The sequence below is a fragment of the Haemorhous mexicanus genome, chromosome 31 (genome assembly GCF_027477595.1).
Source record: "Haemorhous mexicanus isolate bHaeMex1 chromosome 31, bHaeMex1.pri, whole genome shotgun sequence".
In the NCBI taxonomy this organism is placed as follows: Eukaryota; Metazoa; Chordata; class Aves; order Passeriformes; family Fringillidae; genus Haemorhous; species Haemorhous mexicanus.
Window position 1 is genome coordinate 3029940 of NC_082371.1, and position 21394 is coordinate 3051333.

At 46.2% G+C, this 21394-nt stretch overlaps 1 protein-coding gene across 3 annotated transcripts; it reads left to right on the plus strand.

The window, feature by feature from the left end:
* Positions 1 to 138: 138 nt before the first annotated feature.
* RNF115 (ring finger protein 115) lies at positions 139 to 20017 on the plus strand. Of its 3 annotated transcripts, none has more exons than XM_059871429.1 (9): positions 139 to 271; positions 1981 to 2039; positions 3913 to 3964; positions 9412 to 9617; positions 14367 to 14438; positions 14528 to 14600; positions 15026 to 15119; positions 16345 to 16460; positions 18926 to 20017. In XM_059871429.1, the coding sequence occupies exons 1-9, from the start codon at positions 191 to 193 to the stop codon at positions 19034 to 19036; spliced, it is 864 nt and encodes a 287-aa protein (XP_059727412.1). In that variant the 5' UTR covers positions 139 to 190; the 3' UTR covers positions 19037 to 20017. The 3 variants fall into 3 exon arrangements, with proteins under 3 accessions (XP_059727412.1, XP_059727413.1, XP_059727414.1); XM_059871430.1 differs by having other exon boundaries at positions 151 to 253; XM_059871431.1 differs by lacking the exon at positions 18926 to 20017 and adding an exon at positions 17069 to 17128 and having other exon boundaries at positions 162 to 271.
* The last annotated feature ends 1377 nt before the right edge of the window (positions 20018 to 21394 follow it).

Consider the following 21394-nt stretch of genomic DNA (forward strand, 5'->3'; position numbering starts at 1 on the left):
AGGCTCCCAATGGGAGGCGCCCACCAGGGGGCGCCACTCCGCTTCCCGCCCCCTTGGTGCCTCTCTATCCCGCTCGGGCGCGCTTTGCGGGCTGGGCGCGGAGCAGACGAGCTGACCGGAAGCACGGCGCCGCTCTGGGCCGCGCTCGCTGCTCTGGGAGGACTGACGGCAGCGGCGGCTGTGAGGGAAGATGGCGGAGGCGGCGGCGGCGGTGCAGCAGCACCGGTTCTTTTGCCACAGCTGCAAGGGCGAGGTCAGCCCCAAGCTGCCGGTGAGCCCCGGGAAGGGAGGGTCGGAGAGGGGGAGCCCCGAGCGGGGAGGGCCGGGGGGAGAGCCCCGAGCTGCCGGGGCGGGTGTCGGGGCAGGGGTGATCCCCCAATGGCTCCCTGGGCCCCTGAGGGAGCGGTGACCTCCAGCCCCCGGAGTTGTTCCCACATGGAAGCGGAGATCCCCCAAAATCTGGGAAGGGACCGGAGGAATGTCCTGTTCCTGATGGAAACGGATCATTCCGTAACCCTCATTCCATTCCCATCCCGCTCCGTGAGAGGGAACTGGCCATTACTCTTAAATTATCCCAGGAATTATCCCGGGGAAAATGCAGGGAAGTATCCCAGTTCCAGGAAATATCCAAGGAAAATGCAGGGAATTATCCCAGGGAAAATCCAGGGAATTATCCCAATCCCTGGGAATAATCCCTGGAAATATCCCCCATAAAATCCGGGGTATTATCCCAGTTCCAGAGAATATCCCAGGGAAAATCCAGGGAATTATCCCAGGGAAAATCCAGGGAATTATCCCAATCCCTGGGAATAATCCCTGGAAATATCCCCCATAAAATCCAGGGAATTATCCCAGTTCCAGAGAATAATTTCTGGAAATATCCCCCATAAAATGCAGGGAATTATCTCAGTTCCAGAGAATAATTTCTGGAAATATCCCAAGGAAAATCCAGGGAATTATCTCAGTTCCTGGGAATAATCCTTGGAAATATCCCAAGGAAAATGCAGGGAATTATCCCAATCCCTGGGAATAATCCCTGGAAATATCCCCCATAAAATCCAGGGAATTTTCCCAGTTCCAGAGAATAATTTCTGGAAATATCCCAAGGAAAATGCAGGGAATTATCTCAGTTCCAGGGAATAATTTCTGGAAATATCCCCCATAAAATGCAGGGAATTTTCCCAGTTCCAGAGAATAATTCCTGGAAATATCCCAAGGAAAATCCAGGGAATTATCTCAGTTCCTGGGAATAATCCCTGGAAATATCCCCCATAAAATGCAGGGAATTATCCCAGTTCCAGAGAATAATCCCTGGAAATATCCCAGGAAAAATCCAGGGAATTATCCCAGTTCCAGAGAATAATTTCTGGAAATATCCCCCATAAAATGCAGGGAATTATCCCAGTTCCTGGAAATAATCCCTGGAAATATCCCCCATAAAATCCAGGGAATTATCCCAGTTCCAGAGAATAATTTCTGGAAATATCCCCCATAAAATCCAGGGAATTATCCCAGTTCCCTAGAATAATCCCTGGAAATATCCCCCATAAAATCCAGGGAATTTTCCCAGTTCCAGAGAATAATTCCTGGAAATATCCCAAGGAAAATCCAGGGGATCTGCAGGATCCCACCCACCATCTGTTCCCCTTTCCCTCCCTGCAGAGATATTTATCCCAAATGCCATTTTTATCTCTCTCCAGCTCCTGGGTGGCAAGCTGAGACTTTCCAGATGGACTCCAACCAGCAAAAATAAAAATAGTCCAAAAATAAAAATATTCCTGCTGCTGGTGATGGTAAAATCTGATCCAACCCCCCAAAAAAATCTGATCCAAAACTCAAAAGTCTGCTCAAGGATTTGGATTTGGGAGGAATTCCCACAAAATCCACGCCGAAAATTGGGAATATCCCAATAAAAAAATGAGATTTTTCTTTACATTTCAAAGATTTTGGGTTGAATTTCTGCTCCTTTTGCCTCCCCAGGAGTACACCTGCCCTCGCTGCGAGTCTGGCTTCATCGAGGAAGTCACTGATGATTCCAGGTACCAGAAAATCCAGGGAAATTCAATTTACAACCAGGAGACTCCATGTAAAAAATGCCATTTTTGCTCTTTTTTTGGTGGATTTTTTCCCCCTTTTTCTTATACCAAAAAAAAAAACTTTTTTAGTCTTTTTTTTTTTCCCTTTTTATGATTTTTTTCTTAACCTTTTTAGTATTTAAGGGAAAAAAAAAAGCTGATTTTTTTCCTAAAGAAAATAAAAGTATTTAAGGGGAAGAAAAAAAAAATCCCTTTTCATTATTTTTGGTGTTTTCCCCTTTTTGATTTTTTTTCTTACCCTTTTTAATATTTAGGGGAAAAAAATCCTTTTTGCTTTTTTTTTTGTTTGTTTTTTACCTTTTAAAACAAAAAAAAAAGTAAAAAGGATTTTTTTAACCTCTTTTTACCTCCTTTTTACCTCTTTTTTCTTTTTCTTTTTGATTTTTTCTTACCCTTTTTCATAATTAGCTAAAAAAAACCCCTTTTTACTATTTTCTATGTTTATCCTTAATTTTTACCTTTTCTTCCCTTTTTGATTTTTTTTTTCCTTCCCTTTTTGATTTTTTCCTTCCCTTTTTGATTTTTTCCTTCCCTTTTTGATTTTTTTCCTTCCCTTTTTGATTTTTTTTCCTTCCCTTTTTGATTTTTTCCTTCCCTTTTTGATTTTTTTCCTTCCCTTTTTGATTTTTTCCTTCCCTTTTTGATTTTCTCCTTCCCTTTTTGATTTTTTCCTTCCCTTTTTGATTTTTTTCCTTCCCTTTTTGATTTTTTTTTCCTTCCCTTTTTGATTTTTTTTTCCTTCCCTTTTTGATTTTCTCCTTCCCTTTTTGATTTTTTCCTTCCCTTTTTGATTTTTTTCCTTCCCTTTTTGATTTTTTTTTCCTTCCCTTTTTGATTTTTTTTTCCTTCCCTTTTTGATTTTCTCCTTCCCTTTTTGATTTTTTCCTTCCCTTTTTGATTTTTTTCCTTCCCTTTTTGATTTTTTTTTCCTTCCCTTTTTGATTTTTTTTTCCTTCCCTTTTTGATTTTTTTTTCCTTCCCTTTTTGATTTTTTTCCTTCCCTTTTTGATTTTTTTCTTCCCTTTTTGATTTTTTTTTCCTTCCCTTTTTGATTTTTTTTTCCTTCCCTTTTTGATTTTTTCCTTCCCTTTTTGATTTTTTCCTTCCCTTTTTGATTTTTTTTCCTTCCCTTTTTGATTTTTTTCTTCCCTTTTTGATTTTTTTCCTTCCCTTTTTGATTTTTTTCCTTCCCTTTTTGATTTTTTCCTTCCCTTTTTGATTTTTTCCTTCCCTTTTTGATTTTTTCCTTCCCTTTTTGATTTTTTTTTCCTTCCCTTTTTGATTTTTTTTTCCTTCCCTTTTTGATTTTTTTTTTTCCTTCCCTTTTTGATTTTTTTCCTTCCCTTTTTGATTTTTTTCTTTCCCTTTTTGATTTTTTCTTTCCCTTTTTGATTTTTTCCTTCCCTTTTTGATTTTTTTTTCCTTCCCTTTTTGATTATTTTCCCCTTCCCTTTTTGATTTTTTTCCTTCCCTTTTTGATTTTTTTTTCCTTCCCTTTTTGATTTTTTCCTTCCCTTTTTGATTTTTTCCTTCCCTTTTTGATTTTTTCCTTCCCTTTTTGATTTTTTCCTTCCCTTTTTGATTTTTTTCCTTCCCTTTTTGATTTTTTCCTTCCCTTTTTTAATACATTAAAATTTTAAAATATTTTACTATTTTAAAAGTAAAAACCCTTTAATATTTTTTTAAATTTTTTTACTTTTCCCCCCTTTTTTTTTAACCCCTTCTGGGGATATTTCAACAAATCCAGGGAGGGGATTTGGGAATCCCAGAGGGGATTTTAGGATTTTTCCCTGCCCTCATTTCTCCTTTCTCCCAGTTTTTTTGACAGCAATTCCCTGGATGACAGCCCCTCCTCTCAGTTCTCAGAGGTGAGTTCTGCTGCTTTTTTCCTGAGAATTCCCAAATTTGGGGGAAGTTTAAAAGAAAATTTGGGATTTGGGGCACTTGGAGAGGAGAAGGGTTCAGGGAAGAGCAGATCCTGGGGTTTGTGGGCTCAGGAGGCTCTCCCTGCTCCCAGATTTTCCAGAATCTTCCCATTCTAAACTCCAGGTTTGTAGGAGATCCACTCGATCCTGAGCCAGAAATGGGATCAGGCAGAATTCCAGTCTGGATCCTTCCGTGCTCCCGGAGTCCCCCTCTTCGTCTGGATCTGTTGGTCCAAAATGTTCCTTGGATGTCAGCTGGGATCCCAGAAATTCCTCAGATCCCAGAAATTCCTGAGAGAGATCCAGGGAGATCCATCCTGAGAGCCCAGAAATTCCTGAGATCCCAGAAATTCCTGAGAGAGATCCAGGGAGATCCATCCTGAGAGCCCAGAAATTCCTGAGATCCCAGAAATTCCTGAGATCCAGGGAGATCCTGAGATCCCAGAAATTCCTGCGATCCCAGAAATTCCTGAGATCCAGGGAGATCCATCCTGAGATCCCAGAAATTCCTGAGATCCCAGAAATTCCTGAGATCCAGGGAGATCCTGAGATCCCAGAAATTCCTGAGATCCCAGAAATTCCTGAGATCCCAGAAATTCCTGAGATCCAGGGAGATCCATCCTGAGAGCCCAGAAATTCCTGAGATCCAGGGAGATCCATCCTGAGAGCCCAGAAATTCCTGAGATCCAGGGAGATCCATCCTGAGAGCCCAGAAATTCCTGAGATCCAGGGAGATCCATCCTGAGAGCCCAGAAATTCCTGAGATCCAGGGAGATCCATCCTGAGAGCCCAGAAATTCCTCAGATCCCAGAAATTCCTGAGAGCCCAGAAATTCCTGAGATCCAGGGAGATCCATCCTGAGATCCCAGAAATTCCTGAGAGCCCAGAAATTCCTGAGAGCCCAGAAATTCCTGAGAGAGATCCAGGGAGATCCATCCTGAGAGCCCAGAAATTCCTGAGATCCAGGGAGATCCTGAGATCCCAGAAATTCCTGAGATCCCAGAAATTCCTGAGATCCCAGAAATTCCTGAGATCCTGACATCCAGAAATTCCTGAGATCCAGGGAGATCCTGAGATCCCAGAAATTCCTGAGATCCCAGAAATTCCTGAGAGAGATCCAGGGAGATCCATCCTGAGAGCCCAGAAATTCCTCAGATCCCAGAAATTTCTGATATCCCAGAAATTCCTGAATTTCAGAGAGATCCATCCTGAGATCCCAGAAATTCCTGAGATCCTGATATCCCAGAAATTCCTGAGTGTCAGGGAGATCCTGATGTCCCAGAAATTCCTGAGATCCAGGGAGATCCATCCTGAGAGCCCAGAAATTCCTGAGATCCTGAGATCCCAAAAATTCCTGAGATCCAGGGAGATCCTGAGATCCCAGAAATTCCTGAGATCCAGAAATTCCTGAGATCCTGATATCCCAGAAATTCCTGAATTTCAGAGAGATCCATCCTGAGATCCCAGAAATTCCTGAGATCCCAAAAATTCCTGAGATCCTGAGATCCCAGAAATTCCTGAGATCCTGATATCCAGAAATTCCTGAGATCCAGGGAGATCCTGAGATCCCAGAAAAGGGAAAAGGGCTGGGAATCCACCGGGAGAGGGCAGATCCTCTGGGAATCCACTGGGAGAGGGCAGATCCTCTGGGAATCCACCGGGAGAGGGCAGATCCTGTGGGAATCCACTGGGAGAGGGCAGATCCTCTGGGAATCCACTGGGAGAGGGCAGATCCTCTGGGGATCCACTGGGAGAGGGCAGATCCTCTGGGAATCCACCGGGAGAGGGCAGATCCTCTGGGAATCCACTGGGAGAGGGCAGATCCTCTTGGAATCCACTGGGAGAGGGCAGATCCTCTGGGAATCCACCGGGAGAGGGCAGATCCTGTGGGAATCCACTGGGAGAGGGCAGATCCTCTGGGAATCCACTGGGAGAGGGCAGATCCTGTGGGAATCCACTGGGAGAGGGCAGATCCTCTTGGAATCCACTGGGAGAGGGCAGATCCACTGGGAATCCACCGGGAGAGGGCAGATCCTCTGGGAATCCACTGGGAGAGGGCTGATCCTCTGGGAATCCACTGAGAGAGGGCAGATCCTGTGGGAATCCACTGGGAGAGGGCAGATCCTCTGGGAATCCACTGGGAGAGGGCAGATCCACTGGGAATCCACTGGGAGAGGGCAGATCCTCTGGGGATCCACCGGGAGCGGCCCCGTGCTCTCCCGAGCCCTCAGATTGTGTCCAGGCAGGAACCTTTGGCTCCTCCCCCCGAGCAGAGCATCTCCCAATGGGATTCTGGGATTCTGGAAATTTACCAACCCTGCAGGGACAGATCCCAGCAGATCCCTGCCCCCCCTGGAGTTTATTGTTCATTTTCTCAATTAACCCAGATCCCTGGATTTTTATGTTAATTATCCCAATTAACCCAGATCCCTGGATTGTTATGTTAATTATCCCAATTAACCCCAGATCCCTGGATTTTTATGTTAATTTTCCCAATTAACCCCAGATCCCTGGATCTTTATGTTCATTATCTCAATGAACCCCAGATCCCTGGAGTTTTATGTTAATTATCCCAATTAACCCCAGATCCCTGAATCTTTATGTTCATTATCCCAATTAACCCCAGATCCCTGGATTGTTATGTTAATTATCCCAATTAACCCAGATCCCTGGATCTTTATGTTAATTATCCCAATTAACCCAGATCCCTGGATTGTTATGTTAATTATCCCAATTAACCCAGATCCCTGGATTGTTATGTTCATTATCCCAATTAACACCAGATCCCTGGATTGTTATGTTAATTATCCCAATTAACCCCAGATCCCCTGGATTTTTATGTTAATTCTCCCAATTAACCCCAGATCCCTGGATTGTTATGTTAATTTTCCCAATTAACACCAGATCCCTGGATTGTTATGTTAATTATCCCAATTAACCCAGATCCCTGGATTGTTATGTTAATTATCCCAATTAACCCAGATCCCTGGAGTGTTATGTTAATTTTCCCAATTAACCCCAGATCCCTGGATTGTTATGTTAATTATCCCAATTAACCCCAGATCCCCGGATCTTTATGTTCATTATCTCAATTAACACCAGATCCCTGGATTGTTATGTTAATTATCCCAATTAACCCAGATCCCTGGATTTTATGTTAATTATCTCAATTAACCCCAGATCCCTGGATTGTTATGTTAATTATCCCAATTAACCCAGATCCCTGGATTTTATGTTAATTATCCCAATTAACCCAGATCCCTGGAGTTTATTGTTAATTTTCTCAATTAACCCCAGATCCCTGGATTTTTATTGTTAATTTTCTCAATTAACCCCAGATCCCTGGATTTTTATGTTAATTTTCTCAATTAACCCAGATCCTTGGATTTTTATGTTAATTTTCCCAATTAACCCCAGATCCCTGGATTGTTATTGCTAATTTTCCCAATTAACCCCAGATCCCTGGATTGTTATGTTAATTATCCCAATTAACCCAGATCCCTGGATTTTATTGTTAATTTTCTCAATTAGCACCAGATCCCTGGATCTTTAAGTTAATTATCCCAATTAACCCCAGATCCCTGGATTGTTATGTTAATTATCTCAATTAACCCCAGATCCCTGGATTGTTATGTTAATTATCCCAATTAACCCCAGATCCCTGGATTGTTATGTTAATTATCCCAATTAACCCCAGATCCCTGGATTGTTATGTTAATTATCCCAATTAACCCAGATCCCTGGATTGTTATGTTAATTATCCCAATTAACCCAGATCCCTGGATCTTTATGTTCATTATCCCAATTAACCCCAGATCCCTGGATTTTTATGTTAATTTTCCCGATTAACCCCAGATCCCTGGATTGTTATGTTAATTATCCCAATTAACCCAGATCCCTGGATTGTTATGTTAATTTTCCCAATTAACCCCAGATCCCTGGATTTTTATGTTAATTTTCCCAATTAACCCCAGATCCCTGGATTGTTATGTTAATTTTCCCAATTAACCCCAGATCCCTGGATCTTTAAGTTAATTATCCCAATTAACCCCAGATCCCTGGATCTTTAAGTTAATTATCTCAATTAACCCCAGATCCCTGGATTTTATGTTCATTATCTCAATTAACACCAGATCCCTGGATTGTTATGTTAATTTTCCCAATTAACACCCGATCCCTGGATTTTTATGTTCATTTTCCCAATTAACACCAGATCCCTGGAGTTTATTGTTCATTTTCTCAATTAACACCAGATCCCTGGATTTTATTGTTAATTTTCTCAATTAACCCCAGATCCCTGGATTGTTATGTTAATTTTCCCAATTAACCCCAGATCCCTGGATTGTTATGTTCATTATCTCAATTAACACCAGATCCCTGGATCTTTAAGTTAATTTTCCCAATTAACACCAGATCCCTGGATTTTATTGTTCATTATCTCAATTAACCCCAGATCCCTGGATTTTATGTTAATTTTCCCAATTAACCCAGATCCCTGGATTGTTATGTTCATTATCCCAATTAACCCCAGATCCCTGTATTTTTATGTTAATTTTCCCAATTAACCCAGATCCCTGGATTGTTATGTTAATTTTCCCAATTAACCCCAGATCCCTGGATTTTATTGTTAATTATCCCAATTAACCCAGATCCCTGGATTGTTATGTTAATTATCTCAATTAACCCCAGATCCCTGGATTGTTATGTTCATTTTCTCAATTAACACCAGATCCGTGGAGTTTATTGTTCATTTTCACAATTAACCCCAGATCCCTGGATTTTATTGTTAATTTTCACAGTTAATGTCAGATCCCTGGATTGTTATGTTAATTATCCCAATTAACCCAGATCCCTGGATCGTTATGTTAATTATCCCAATTAACCCAGATCCCTGGATTGTTATGTTAATTCTCCCAATTAACCCCAGATCCCTGGATTGTTATGTTCATTATCTCAATTAACCCCAGATCCCTGGATTGTTATGTTAATTATCCCAATTAACCCCAGATCCCTGGATCTTTAAGTTAATTATCCCAATTAACCCAGATCCCTGGATTGTTATGTTCATTATCCCAATTAACCCCAGATCCCTGGATCTTTAAGTTAATTATCCCAATTAACCCCAGATCCCTGGATCTTTATGTTCATTTTCTCAATTATCCCAGATCCCTGAATTGTTATGTTAATTATCCCAATTAACCCAGATCCCTGGATCGTTATGTTAATTATCTCAATTAACCCCAGATCCCTGGATATTTATGTTAATTATCCCAATTAACCCAGATCCCTGGATTGTTCTGTTAATTATCCCAATTAACCCAGATCCCTGCCCCCCTCTCCCAGCTCCCCTCGCTCCCCACCCCCCCAGCCTAACCCCCCTCTCTGCACAGCTCTGGGAGCACCTGGACCACACGATGTTCTTCCCGGATTTCCGGCCCTTCCTGAGCAGCAGCTCCCCGGATGCCGAGGCCGGGCAGGTGGGGAGGGGTCCCCCGGCCGAGCTCTGGGGTCCCGGCCGCCCCCCCCGGCTGCCCCTGCCCCGCAGGTACCGGGCCCGGGGCAGCTCCCGCCCCGACCGCTCGCCGGCCATCGAGGGGTGAGTGGGCTCTGATGGGGGGGTTACCTGATCTCAGTGCCAAAATCCAGCATGGAAGGGTGAGTGGGCTCTGCTGGGGGGGGTTCATTGATATCAGAGCCAAAAAACCAACGTGGAAATCATGAGTGAGCTCTGCTGGGGGGGGTTACTTGATATCAGAGCCAAAATCCAACCTGGAAGGGGTCAGGGAGCTCTGCTGGGGGAGGTTCATTGATATCAGAGCCAAAATCCAACCTGGAAGGGTCAGGGGGCTCTGATGGGGGTGGTTCCTTGATATCAGAGCCAAAATCCAGCCTGGAAGGGGTCAGGGAGCTCTGCTGGGGGGGGTTACTTCATCTCAGTGCCAAAAAACCAACGTGGAAGGGGTCAGGGAGCTCTGCTGGGGAGGGCTCCTTGATATCAGAGCCAAAATCCAGCATGGAAGGGGTCAGGGAGCTCTGCTGGGGGTGGCTCCTTGATCTCAGTGCCAAAAAAACAACCTGGAAGGGGTCAGTGGGCTCTGCTGGGGGTGGTTACTTGATATCAGAGCCAAAATCCAACGTGGAAATTGTGAGTGGGCTCTGCTGGGGGTGGTTACTTGATCTCAGAGCCAAAATCCAGCATGGAAGGGGTGAGTGAGCTCTGCTGGGGGAGGGTTCATTGATCTCAGAGCCAAAATCCAGCATGGAAGGGGTCAGGGAGCTCTGCTGGGGGGGGTTCATTGATCTCAGAGCCAAAATCCAGCCTGGAAGGGGTGAGTGGGCTCTGCTGGGGGAGGTTCATTGATCTCAGAGCCAAAATCCAACGTGGAAATTGTGAGTGAGCTCTGGTAGGGGGTGGCTCCTTGATCTCAGAGCCAAAATCCAGCATGGAAGGGGTCAGGGAGCTCTGCTGGGGGTGGCTCCTTGATCTCAGAGCCAAAATCCAGCATGGAAGGGATCAGGGAGCTCTGCTGGAGGTGGTTCATTGATCTCAGTGCCAAAATCCAACCTGGAAGGGGTCAGTGGGCTCTGCTGGGGGTGGTTCACTGACTGATCTCAGGGTGCCAAAAATCCAACCTGGAAATTGTGAGTGGGCTCTGCTGGGGGAGGTTCATTGATATCAGAGCCAAAATCCAGCCTGGAAGGGGTCAGGGAGCTCTGCTGGGGGTGGTTACTTGATCTCAGTGCCAAAATCCAGCATGGAAGGGGTCAGTGGGCTCTGCTGGGGGAGGGTTCTTGGATCTCTGGGTGCCAAAATCCAACGTGGAAATTGTGAGTGGGCTCTGCTGGGGGGTGGTTCATTGATCTCAGAGCCAAAATCCAACGTGGTAGGGGTGAGTGGGCTCTGCTGGGGGTGGTTACTTGATCTCAGAGCCAAAATCCAACCTGGAAGGGGTCAGGGAGCTCTGCTGGGGGGTGGTTCATTGATCTCTGGGTGACAAAATCCAACCTGGAAGGGGTCAGGGAGCTCTGCTGGGGGTGGTTCATTGATCTCAGTGCCAAAATCCAGCATGGAAATTGTGAGTGAGCTCTGCTGGGGGAGGTTCATTGATATCAGAGCCAAAAAACCAACGTGGAAGGGGTCAGGGAGCTCTGCTGGGGGTGGTTCATTGATCTCAGTGCCAAAATCCAGCATGGAAGGGGTCAGTGGGCTCTGCTGGGGGTGGTTCACTGACTGATCTCAGGGTACCAAAAATCCAACCTGGAAATTGTGAGTGAGCTCTGCTGGGTGTCAAAGTCTGCTCGTAGAGATGGGAGCCATGGTGGGTCACTGACTGATCTCAGTGCCAAAAATCCAACATGGAAATTGTGAGTGAGCTCTGCTGGGGGTGGTTCATTGATCTCAGTGTGCCAAAAATCCAGCATGGAAGGGGTCAGTGGGCTCTGCTGGGGGTGGCTCCTTGATATCAGAGCCAAAATCCAGCATGGAAGGGGTCAGTGGGCTCTGCTGGGTGATGGTTCTATAATTGATCTCTGGGTGCCAAAAAACCAATGTGGAAATTGTGAGTGAGCTCTGCTGGGGATGGTTCATTGATCTCAGAGCCAAAATCCAGCCTGGAAGGGGTCAGGGAGCTCTGCTGGGGGTGGTTCATTGATCTCTGGGTGCCAAAATCCAACGTGGAAATTGTGAGTGAGCTCTGCTGGGGATGGCTCCTTGATCTCAGTGCCAAAATCCAGCCTGGAAGGGGTCAGTGGGCTCTGCTAGGGGTGGTTCACTGACTGATCTCAGGGTACCAAAAATCCAACGTGGAAATTGTGAGTGGGCTCTGCTGGGGGGGGTTCATTGATCTCTGGGTGCCAAAAATCCAACCTGGAAGGGGTCAGGGAGCTCTGCTGGGGGATGGTTCATTGATCTCAGTGCCAAAATCCAGCATGGAAGGGGTCAGGGAGCTCTGCTGGGGGTGGTTCATTAATGCATCTCTGGGTGCCAAAAAACCAACGTGGAAATTGTGAGTGAGCTCTGCTGGGTGTCAAAGTCTGCTCGTACAAATGGGAGCCATGGTGGGTCACTGACTGATCTCAGGGTGCCAAAAATCCAATGTGGAAATTGTGAGTGAGCTCTGCTGGGGGGGGTTCATTGATCTCAGAGCCAAAAAAACAACCTGGAAGGGGTCAGGGAGCTCTGCTGGGGGTGGCTCCTTGATCTCAGAGCCAAAATCCAACCTGGAAGGGGTCAGGGAGCTCTGCTGGGGGTGGTTCATTGATCTCAGAGCCAAAATCCAACCTGGAAGGGGTCAGGGAGCTCTGCTGGGTGATGGTTCATTAATTGATCTCTGGGTGCCAAAAAACCAATGTGGAAATTGTGAGTGAGCTCTGCTGGGGGAGGTTCATTGATCTCAGAGCCAAAATCCAACCTGGAAGGGGTCAGTGGGCTCTGCTGGGGGTGGTTCATTGATATCAGAGCCAAAATCCAGCATGGAAGGGGTCAGGGAGCTCTGCTGGGGGTGGCTCCTTGATATCAGAGCCAAAATCCAGCATGGAAGGGGTCAGGGAGCTCTGCTGGGGGAGGTTCATTGATATCAGAGCCAAAATCCAGCATGGAAATTGTAAGTGAGCTCTGCTGGGGGAGGTTCATTGATATCAGAGCCAAAATCCAGCATGGAAGGGGTCAGTGGGCTCTGCTGGGGGAGGTTCATTGATCTCTGGGTGCCAAAATCCAGCATGGAAGGGGTCAGTGGGCTCTGCTGGGGGAGGTTCATTGATCTCTGGGTGCCAAAATCCAGCATGGAAGGGGTCAGGGAGCTCTGCTGGGGGTGGTTCACTGATCTCAGAGCCAAAATCCAGCATGGAAGGGGTCAGGGAGCTCTGCTGGGGGTGGTTCACTGATCTCAGAGCCAAAATCCAGCATGGAAGGGGTCAGGGAGCTCTGCTGGGGGATGGCTCCTTGACTGATCTAAAGAGCAAAAACACCAACCTGGAATTGGGGTTGCAGTGTCAATCCAAAGAAATGCAGCTGTGTTGGATGAGCACTGCAAATGTGTTAAAGGAATTGGGGGAAAAGGAAAAAAAGGTTTGTGTGTGTGTGTGTGGAAATTCTGAGGTGGGAGATTGGTGATTTAGGGATGTTCTGGGATGGGACAGGCGTTGTTGGGAGAGAAATGGAGCTAGAAATAAGAGTGGGAATTAGAAATAAGACTGGGAATTAGAAATAAGGTTGGGAATTAGAAATAAGGTTGGGAATTAGAAATAAGATTGGGAATTAGAAATAAGATTGGGAATTAGAAATAAGGTTGGGAATTAGAAATAAGATTGGGAATTAGAAATAAGAGTGGGAATTAGAAATAAGATTGGGAATTAGAAATCAGGTTGGGAATTAGAGATAAGGTTAGGAATTAGAAATAAGATTGGGAATTGGAAATAAGGTTGGGAATTAGAAATAAAGTTAGGAATTAGAAATAAGATTAGGAATTAGAATTAAGGTTGGGAATTAGAAATAAGATTGGGAATTAGAAATAAGATTAGCAATTAGAAATAAGATTGGGAATTAGAAATAAGATTAGCAATTAGAAATAAGATTGGGAATTAGAAATAAGATTAGGAATTAGAATTAAGGTTGGTAATTAGAAATAAGGCTGGGAATTAGAAATAACATTAGGAAGTAGAAATAAGATTAGGAATTAGAAATAAGATTGGGAATTAGAGATAAGATTGGGAGTTAGAAATAAGATTGGGAATTAGAAATAAGATTGGGAGTTAGAGATAAGATTGGGAATTAGAAATAAGGTTGGGAATTAGAGATAAGATTGGGAATTAGAGATAAGATTGGGAGTTAGAAATAAGATTGGGAATTAGAAATAAGATTAGGAATTAGAAATAAGATTGGGAATTAGAAATAAGATTGGGAATTAGAAATAAGATTGGGAATTAGAGATAAGATTGGGAATTAGAAATAAGATTAGGAATTAGTGATAAGATTGGGAATTAGAAATAAGGTTGGGAATTAGAAATAAGATTGGGAATTAAGATTGGGAGTTAGAGATAAGATTGGGAATTAGAAAAAAGGTTAGGAGTTAGAAATAAGATTAGGAATTAGAAATTAGCTTCTGCTGGTGAAGGGTGTGAATTCTGAGACCTCTCTTGCCTCCCCTTACAGCTGAGACTGAACATGGACTCAGAGTTTTTGGGAAGCCCTGTGTCACCATCCCTGGCTCAGGAAGGGTGCTGTCCAGCTCCTGCTCTCTGTTCTGGAGCTGTACCAGGGACTGTCAGGCAGCACCAGAGCAGCAATTCCAGCTTTTCCTGCCCTTTTTTGGTTCCCTCACCCATCCTTCCCCTTCTCCCTTCTCAGGATAATCCAGCAGATCTTCGCCGGCTTTTTTGCCAACTCGGCCGTTCCTGGCTCCCAGCACCCCTTCTCCTGGTGAGTAGATGTCCCAGGTGCCACCAGTAAATCCCAGTAAGCTCTGGGGATTTGGGGATTTGGGAATGCCTGGCCTCTCCCCTCGGCAGGAGCGGGATGCTGCACTCCAGCCCCGGCGATTACGCGTGGGGACAGAGCGGCCTCGACGCCATCGTCACCCAGGTGAGTGTCACTGCCACACCCTCGGGAGAATCCCTTTTCCTTCTCTGGAACAATCCCTGGGGAAGCTGAGAAGCCTCAGGGGAAAATGAAACAAGAATTAGGTGATGGCTTCTGCTGCGGTTCGCTGCTTTGGAGATGTTTAACATCTGGTCACACTTGGTTTTAATTAATTGGTTTTAATTAATCAATCAAGAGAGAGTCAGGAGTTTGCTGATTGTTCTCTAGTTCAGCACAGCTTTCTTTAATATCAAATAATTCATAAAATATCGAATGAGTCACCTGCTGGGCACACAGAGCCACCCTCAGCCCGCTCTGCCCTCGGCGGGGTCACCGTCACCGTCACCAGGTGAGGGCCACCTGTGCCAGGGGGGCAGCTCCAGTGGCACATCCCCGCCCCTGAGCACGGCACTTCTGCCTCTGCACAGCTCCTGGGACAGCTGGAGAACACGGGGCCACCACCAGCAGACAAGGAGAAGATCTCCTCGCTGCCCACGGTGCCGGTGACGCAGGAACAAGTCGGTGGGTGATGGATGGATGGATGGATGATGGATGGATGATGGATGATGGATGGATGGATGATGGATGGATGGATGATGGATGGATGGATGGATGGATGATGGATGGATGGATGGATGGATGGATGATGGATGGATGATGGATGGATGGATGATGGATGGATGGATGGATGATGGATGATGGATGATGGATGATGGATGGATGGATGGATGGATGGATGGATGGATGGATGATGGATGATGGATGGATGATGGATGGATGGATGGATGGATGGATGGATGGATGGATGGATGGATGGATGATGGATGGATGGATGGATGGATGATGGATGATGGATGGATGGATGGATGGATGGATGATGGATGGATGGATGATGGATGGATGGATGGATGGATGGATGATGGATGCATGGATGGATGGATGGATGATGGATGGATGGATGGATGGATGATGGATGATGGAGGGATGGATGGATGGATGATGGATGGATGATGGATGGATGATGGATGGATGGATGGATGGATGATGGATGGATGGATGGATGGATGGATGGATGGATGGATGATGGATGGATGGATGGATGATGGATGGATGATGGATGATGGATGGATGGATGGATGGATGGATGATGGATGGATGATGGATGGATGATGGATGGATGGATGGATGGATGGATGGATGGATGATGGATGGATGATGGATGGATGGATGGATGGATGGATGGATGGATGATGGATGGATGATGGATGATGGATGGATGATGGATGATGCAGGGATGGATGATGGATGATGGATGGACAGACAGATGATGGATGGATGGATGGATGGATGGATGGACAGACAGATGATGGATGGATGATGGATGGATGATGGATGATGGATGATGGATGGATGATGGATGATGGATGATGGAGGGATGGATGGATGATGGATGGATGGATGATGGATGATGCAGGGATGGATGGATGGATGGATGATGGATGGATGATGGATGGATGATGGATGGATGGATGGATGGATGGATGGATGATGGATGGATGATGGATGGATGGATGGATGGATGGATGGATGGATGGATGGATGATGGATGGATGGATGGATGAACAGACAGATGATGGATGGACAGACAGATGATGGATGGATGATGGATGGACAGACAGATGATGGATGGATGGTGCCCCCACCCCAGCAGTGCCCCCAGCCCATGTCTGTCCCCTCGCTGTTGCAGCCTCGGGGCTGGAGTGCCCGGTGTGCAAGGAGGATTACGCCGTGGCCGAGCAGGTCCGGCAGCTGCCCTGCAAGCACCTGTTCCACAGCAGCTGCATCGTGCCCTGGCTGGAGCTGGTGAGGCCCCAAACCCATCTGCTGTCCTTCCTTCCTGCTCAGGACGGGTGGGAGAAGGAGTTTGGGTGCTGGGCCCCGAGGTTATGAGTTCTTACCTGCCCTGGGTTCTGCAGAACTCAAGGACAAGCTCCAGAGTGAACCTGGCCCTCACTAACGTTCCCTCTGAGGTCCTTGGGGCCAAACTGGGCAGTTAAGGATTGACACTGAAATTATTTTTATTTTTAACCTGAGAACCATCACCCCAAGCCCGCAATGCAGACTTTTCCAACTAATTATTTCTCACTAATTATTATTTCTAACTACTCAAACTCACGAAGAAGAAGGTGAAAAACTACCAAAAACCAAACTAAATCTCCTAAAACTTTTAATTTGTCTTATAAATATTGCTGCAATTTAAAACCTTCAGCTCTGATTTTCCTGCCCTGTGATGTTCCACACTTCTGTTCAAACCACACAATGTTGATCTCAGTTTAATCTAAATATTTTGGAATTTTTCTCCACACCTTTTCTCCACCTTTTCCCGTGGCTCAGTGCCTTTCAAGTTCCCCCTCCTCAGCATTTGGGGGTCCTGGATCAATCCCCCAGGGTCAATCTCTGTGTCCCCCCAGCACGACACGTGTCCAGTCTGCAGGAAGAGCCTCAGGGGGAATTAGATAATTAATTAATTATAAAATACCACTCAAAATCATGAAGGAGAAATTGAAAAACTACCAAAAACCAAACTAAATCCCCTAAAACTTTTAGTCTGTCTTATAAATATTGCTGCAATTTAAAACCTTCAGCTCTGATTTTCCTGCCCTGTGATGTTCCCACACTTCTGTTCAAACCACACAATGTTGATCTCAGTTTAATCTAAATATTTTGGATTTTTTTCCACCTTTTCTTGTGGCTCAGTGCCTTTCAAGTTCCCCCTCCTCAGCATTTGGGGGTCCTGGGTCAATCCCCCAGGGTCAATCTCTGTGTCCCCCCAGCACGACACGTGTCCAGTCTGCAGGAAGGGCCTCAGGGGGGAACTATAAAATTATTTCATTATAAAATACTGCTCAAACTCATGAACAAGAAATTGAAAAACTACCAAAAACCAAACTAAATCTCCTAAAACTTTTATTTTACCGTATAAATATTGCTGTAATTTAAGACCTTCAGCTCTGATTTTCCTGCCCTGTGATGTCCCACACTTCTCTTCAAACCACACAATGTTGATCTCAGTGTAATCTAAATATTTTCGAATTTTTCTCCACACCTTTTCTCCACCTTTTCCCGGGGCTCAGTGCCTTTCAAGTTCCCCCTCCTCAGCATTTGGGGGTCCTGGATCAATCCCCCAGGGTCAATCTCTGTGTCCCCCCAGCAGGACACGTGTCCAGTCTGCAGGAAGGGCCTCAGGGGGGGAATTAGATAATTAATTAATTATAAAATACCACTCAAACTCATGATCAAGGAAATGAAAAACTACCAAAAACCAAACTAAATCTCCTAAAACTTTTAATTTGTCTTATAAATATTGCTGTAATTTAAAACCTTCAGCTCTGATTTTCCTGTCCTGTGATGTTCCACACTTCTCTTCAAACCACACAATGTTGATCTCAGTTTAATCTAAATATTTTGGATTTTTTTCCACCTTTTCCCGTGGCTCAGTGCCTTTCAAGTTCCCCCTCCTCAGCATTTGGGGGTCCTGGATCAATCCCCCAGGGTCAATCTCTGTGTGCCCCCAGCACGACACGTGTCCAGTCTGCAGGAAGGGCCTCGGGGGGGAATTAGATAATTAATTAATTATAAAATACCACTCAAACTCATGAAGAAGAAGGTGAAAAACTACCTAAAACTAAACTAAATATCCTAAAACTTTTAATTTGTCTTATAAATATTGCTGCAATTTAAAACCTTCAGCTCTGATTTTCCTACCCTGTGATGTTCCACACTTCTGTTCAAACCACACAATGTTGATCTCAGTGTAATCAAATATTTTGGAATTTTTCTCCACACCTTTTCTCCACCTTTTCTTGTGGCTCAGTGCCTTTCAAGTTCCCCCTCCTCAGCATTTGGGGGTCCTGGATCAATCCCCCAGGGTCAATCTCTGTGTCCCCCCAGCACGACACGTGTCCAGTCTGCAGGAAGGGCCTCAGGGGGGAATTAGATAATTATTTCATTATAAAATACCACTCAAACTCATGAAGGAGAAATTGCAAAGCTACCTAAAACTAAACTAAATATCCTAAAACTTTTAATCTGTCTTATAAATATTGCTGCAATTTAAAACCTTCAGCTCTGATTTTCCTGCCCTGTGATGTCCCACACTTCTGTTCAAACCACACAGTGTTGATCTCAGTTTAATCTAAATATTTTGGATTTTTTCTCCACACCTTTTCTCCACCTTTTCCCGTGGCTCAGTGCCTTTCAAGTTCCCCCTCCTCAGCATTTGGGGGTCCTGGGTCAATCCCCCAGGGTCAATCTCTGTGTCCCCCCAGCACGACACGTGTCCAGTCTGCAGGAAGAGCCTCAAGGGTGAAGATTCCACCCGGCAGATCCCAACTCCCGGCGCTCCCGACAGCCCAGTGCAGGAGAGATGGACTTTCTGACCCTTCTGAAGCAGTTCTGCAGCGTTCCAGAAGGTTCCAGAGCCCCAGCTGGAGGTGTCCCTTGAGAATTCCAGCCGGCCCACCCTGTGGGATGGCAGCACCAGGCGCTCTCCTCCCAGGAATTTCTCCTCCTGCTCCGTGGATTTGCCTCCTGAGCCCTCACTTGGGGAGCTTGGGGAGTGATTTGATTTCATTTTTGGATCAGAAAAAGGTTTTTTTTTTCTTATTTCCAGCAGGGGCCCAGTCCAAAGAGGGGCTCCAAGTCCCCCCTCGTTGCCTTCTCTGGAAAGAGGTCGGGATGAAAAGGGGATTTGGGGATTTTCCAGCAGCTTGGGATTGTGGCCACCAGAGGTTTGATCACCCCATTTTGGGATGGGGTCTGTAAAATCATGGCAGGAGGAAGGAGGAAGGTTCTGGAGCCCTTCCTGGGGGGGTTGGACCCTCAGGAGCCCCCCTGGGCCTGGCAAGGCTCCGGGAACGCCGTGGGATCAGGAGTGCTCCCAGCAGGATTTTCTCTCACCCTGGACTATTTTGGGGCTCGTTTGGGGGTTTTTTCTGCCCCTTTTCCACGTTGCCTGTGGCCCCAGGTGTGTCCAAACCTCCCTGTGCCCCCCACGAGTCATTCCAGGCAGGAATTATGGACCACTCCCTCGGGAACCCCTCCCTCCCCCATAACTTAAGGAATCTCTTGATTTTTCCTCATTTTTTTGGGTTGTTTTGACTTTGGTTTTTGGTTGGTTTGGTTTTTTTTTTTTTCCCCCATTTCCTGTGACTTTTCCAGGTCTGAATCCTGGGAGTTTTCCTCATCCTGGTGGTCTCCACTGGCTGCCCTGGAAGGGGGGGGGACATTGTGACCCCCACCCCTGGTGTCAGGGGGGAGGGGATGTCCCCAGACCCCCTGGGCTCGGTGCCTCCAGCCCCACCTGGATTTCATTCCTGGTTTTCTTTGCTCTTCCGTCCAATAAAAACTTTCTCAACAAATCCCCAGTCCCAAATCCTCCTTGGAGCTGGGAGGGGGGCAGAAATGGGCTCAGAAAAAGCTTTTTTGGGCAAGGCAAACCCTGCTCTGCTGCAAGGGAGGAGATCCAAACCCCTCTCGGGACACTTTGTCCCTGTCCCTCCCTGGGGACACTGGGACAGCCCAGCCCTGGGGCAGGAGGAGCTTTTCTAAATTGATACATTTATAAATTTATGTTTATTTCTCTCTTACCCAGCACCAGCAGCTCCCCTGATGATGGGGATTTCTGGGGAGGGGGTGCTGGGGGGGGTCACCCCCACTCAATTCCTGCTTCCCCTCCTTCCCTCTTCCACATCCTGCTGGAAATCAGGAATCCCAGCATTCCTGATCCTGAAAATCCTGGAGGGGAGCAGGGAGGGGGCTGGGATTTGGATCTCCCCCACCCTCTGTGGGACATCTGGGATCATCCCAGGGGGTTTTATTCCTCCTGGATGCAGAATTCCTGCCCCAGACCCCCGTGGCACATTTGGGATCAATCCTGCAGGCCCGTGGGACATTTGGGATCATTCCAGGGGTTTTTATTCCTCCTGGATGCAGAATTCCTGCTCCCACACCACCGTGGGACATTTGGGATCATTCCAGGATTTTGTTTTCCCCCCTGGATGCAGAATTCCTGCCCCAGACCCCCTTGGACATTTGGGATCATTCCAGATCATTCCAGGGATATTTTTCCCCCCCTGGATGCAGAATTCCTGCCCCAGACTGCTGTGGGACATTTGGGATCATTCCTGCAGGCCCGTGGGACATTTGGGATCATTCCAGGGATGTTTTTTCCCCCTGGATGAAGAATTCCTGCCCCCAGACCACCGTGGGACATTTGGGATCATTCCAGGGATGTTTTTTCCCCCTGGATGAAGAATTCCTGCCCCCAGACCCCCGTGGGACATTTGGGATCAATCCTGCAGGCCCGTGGGACATTTGGGATCATTCCAGGATATTTTTTCCCTCCCTGGATGCAGAATTCCTGCCCCCAGACCCCCGTGGGACATTTGGGATCATTCCAGGATTTTGTTTCCCCCCTGGATGCAGAATTCCTGCCCCAGACCCCCGTGGGACATTTGGGATCATTCCAGATCATTCCAGGGATGTTTTTTCCCCCCTGGATGCAGAATTCCTGCCCCAGACCACTGTGGGACATTTGGGATCATTCCAGGGGATTTTATTCCTCCTGGATGCAGAATTCCTGCCCCCAGACCCCCGTGGGACATTTGGGATCATTCCAGGATATTTTTTTTCCCCCTGGATGCAGAATTCCTGCCCCCAGACCCTCTGCAGGCCCGTGGGACATTTGGGATCATTCCAGAATATTTTATCCCCCCTGGATGCAGAATTCCTGCCCC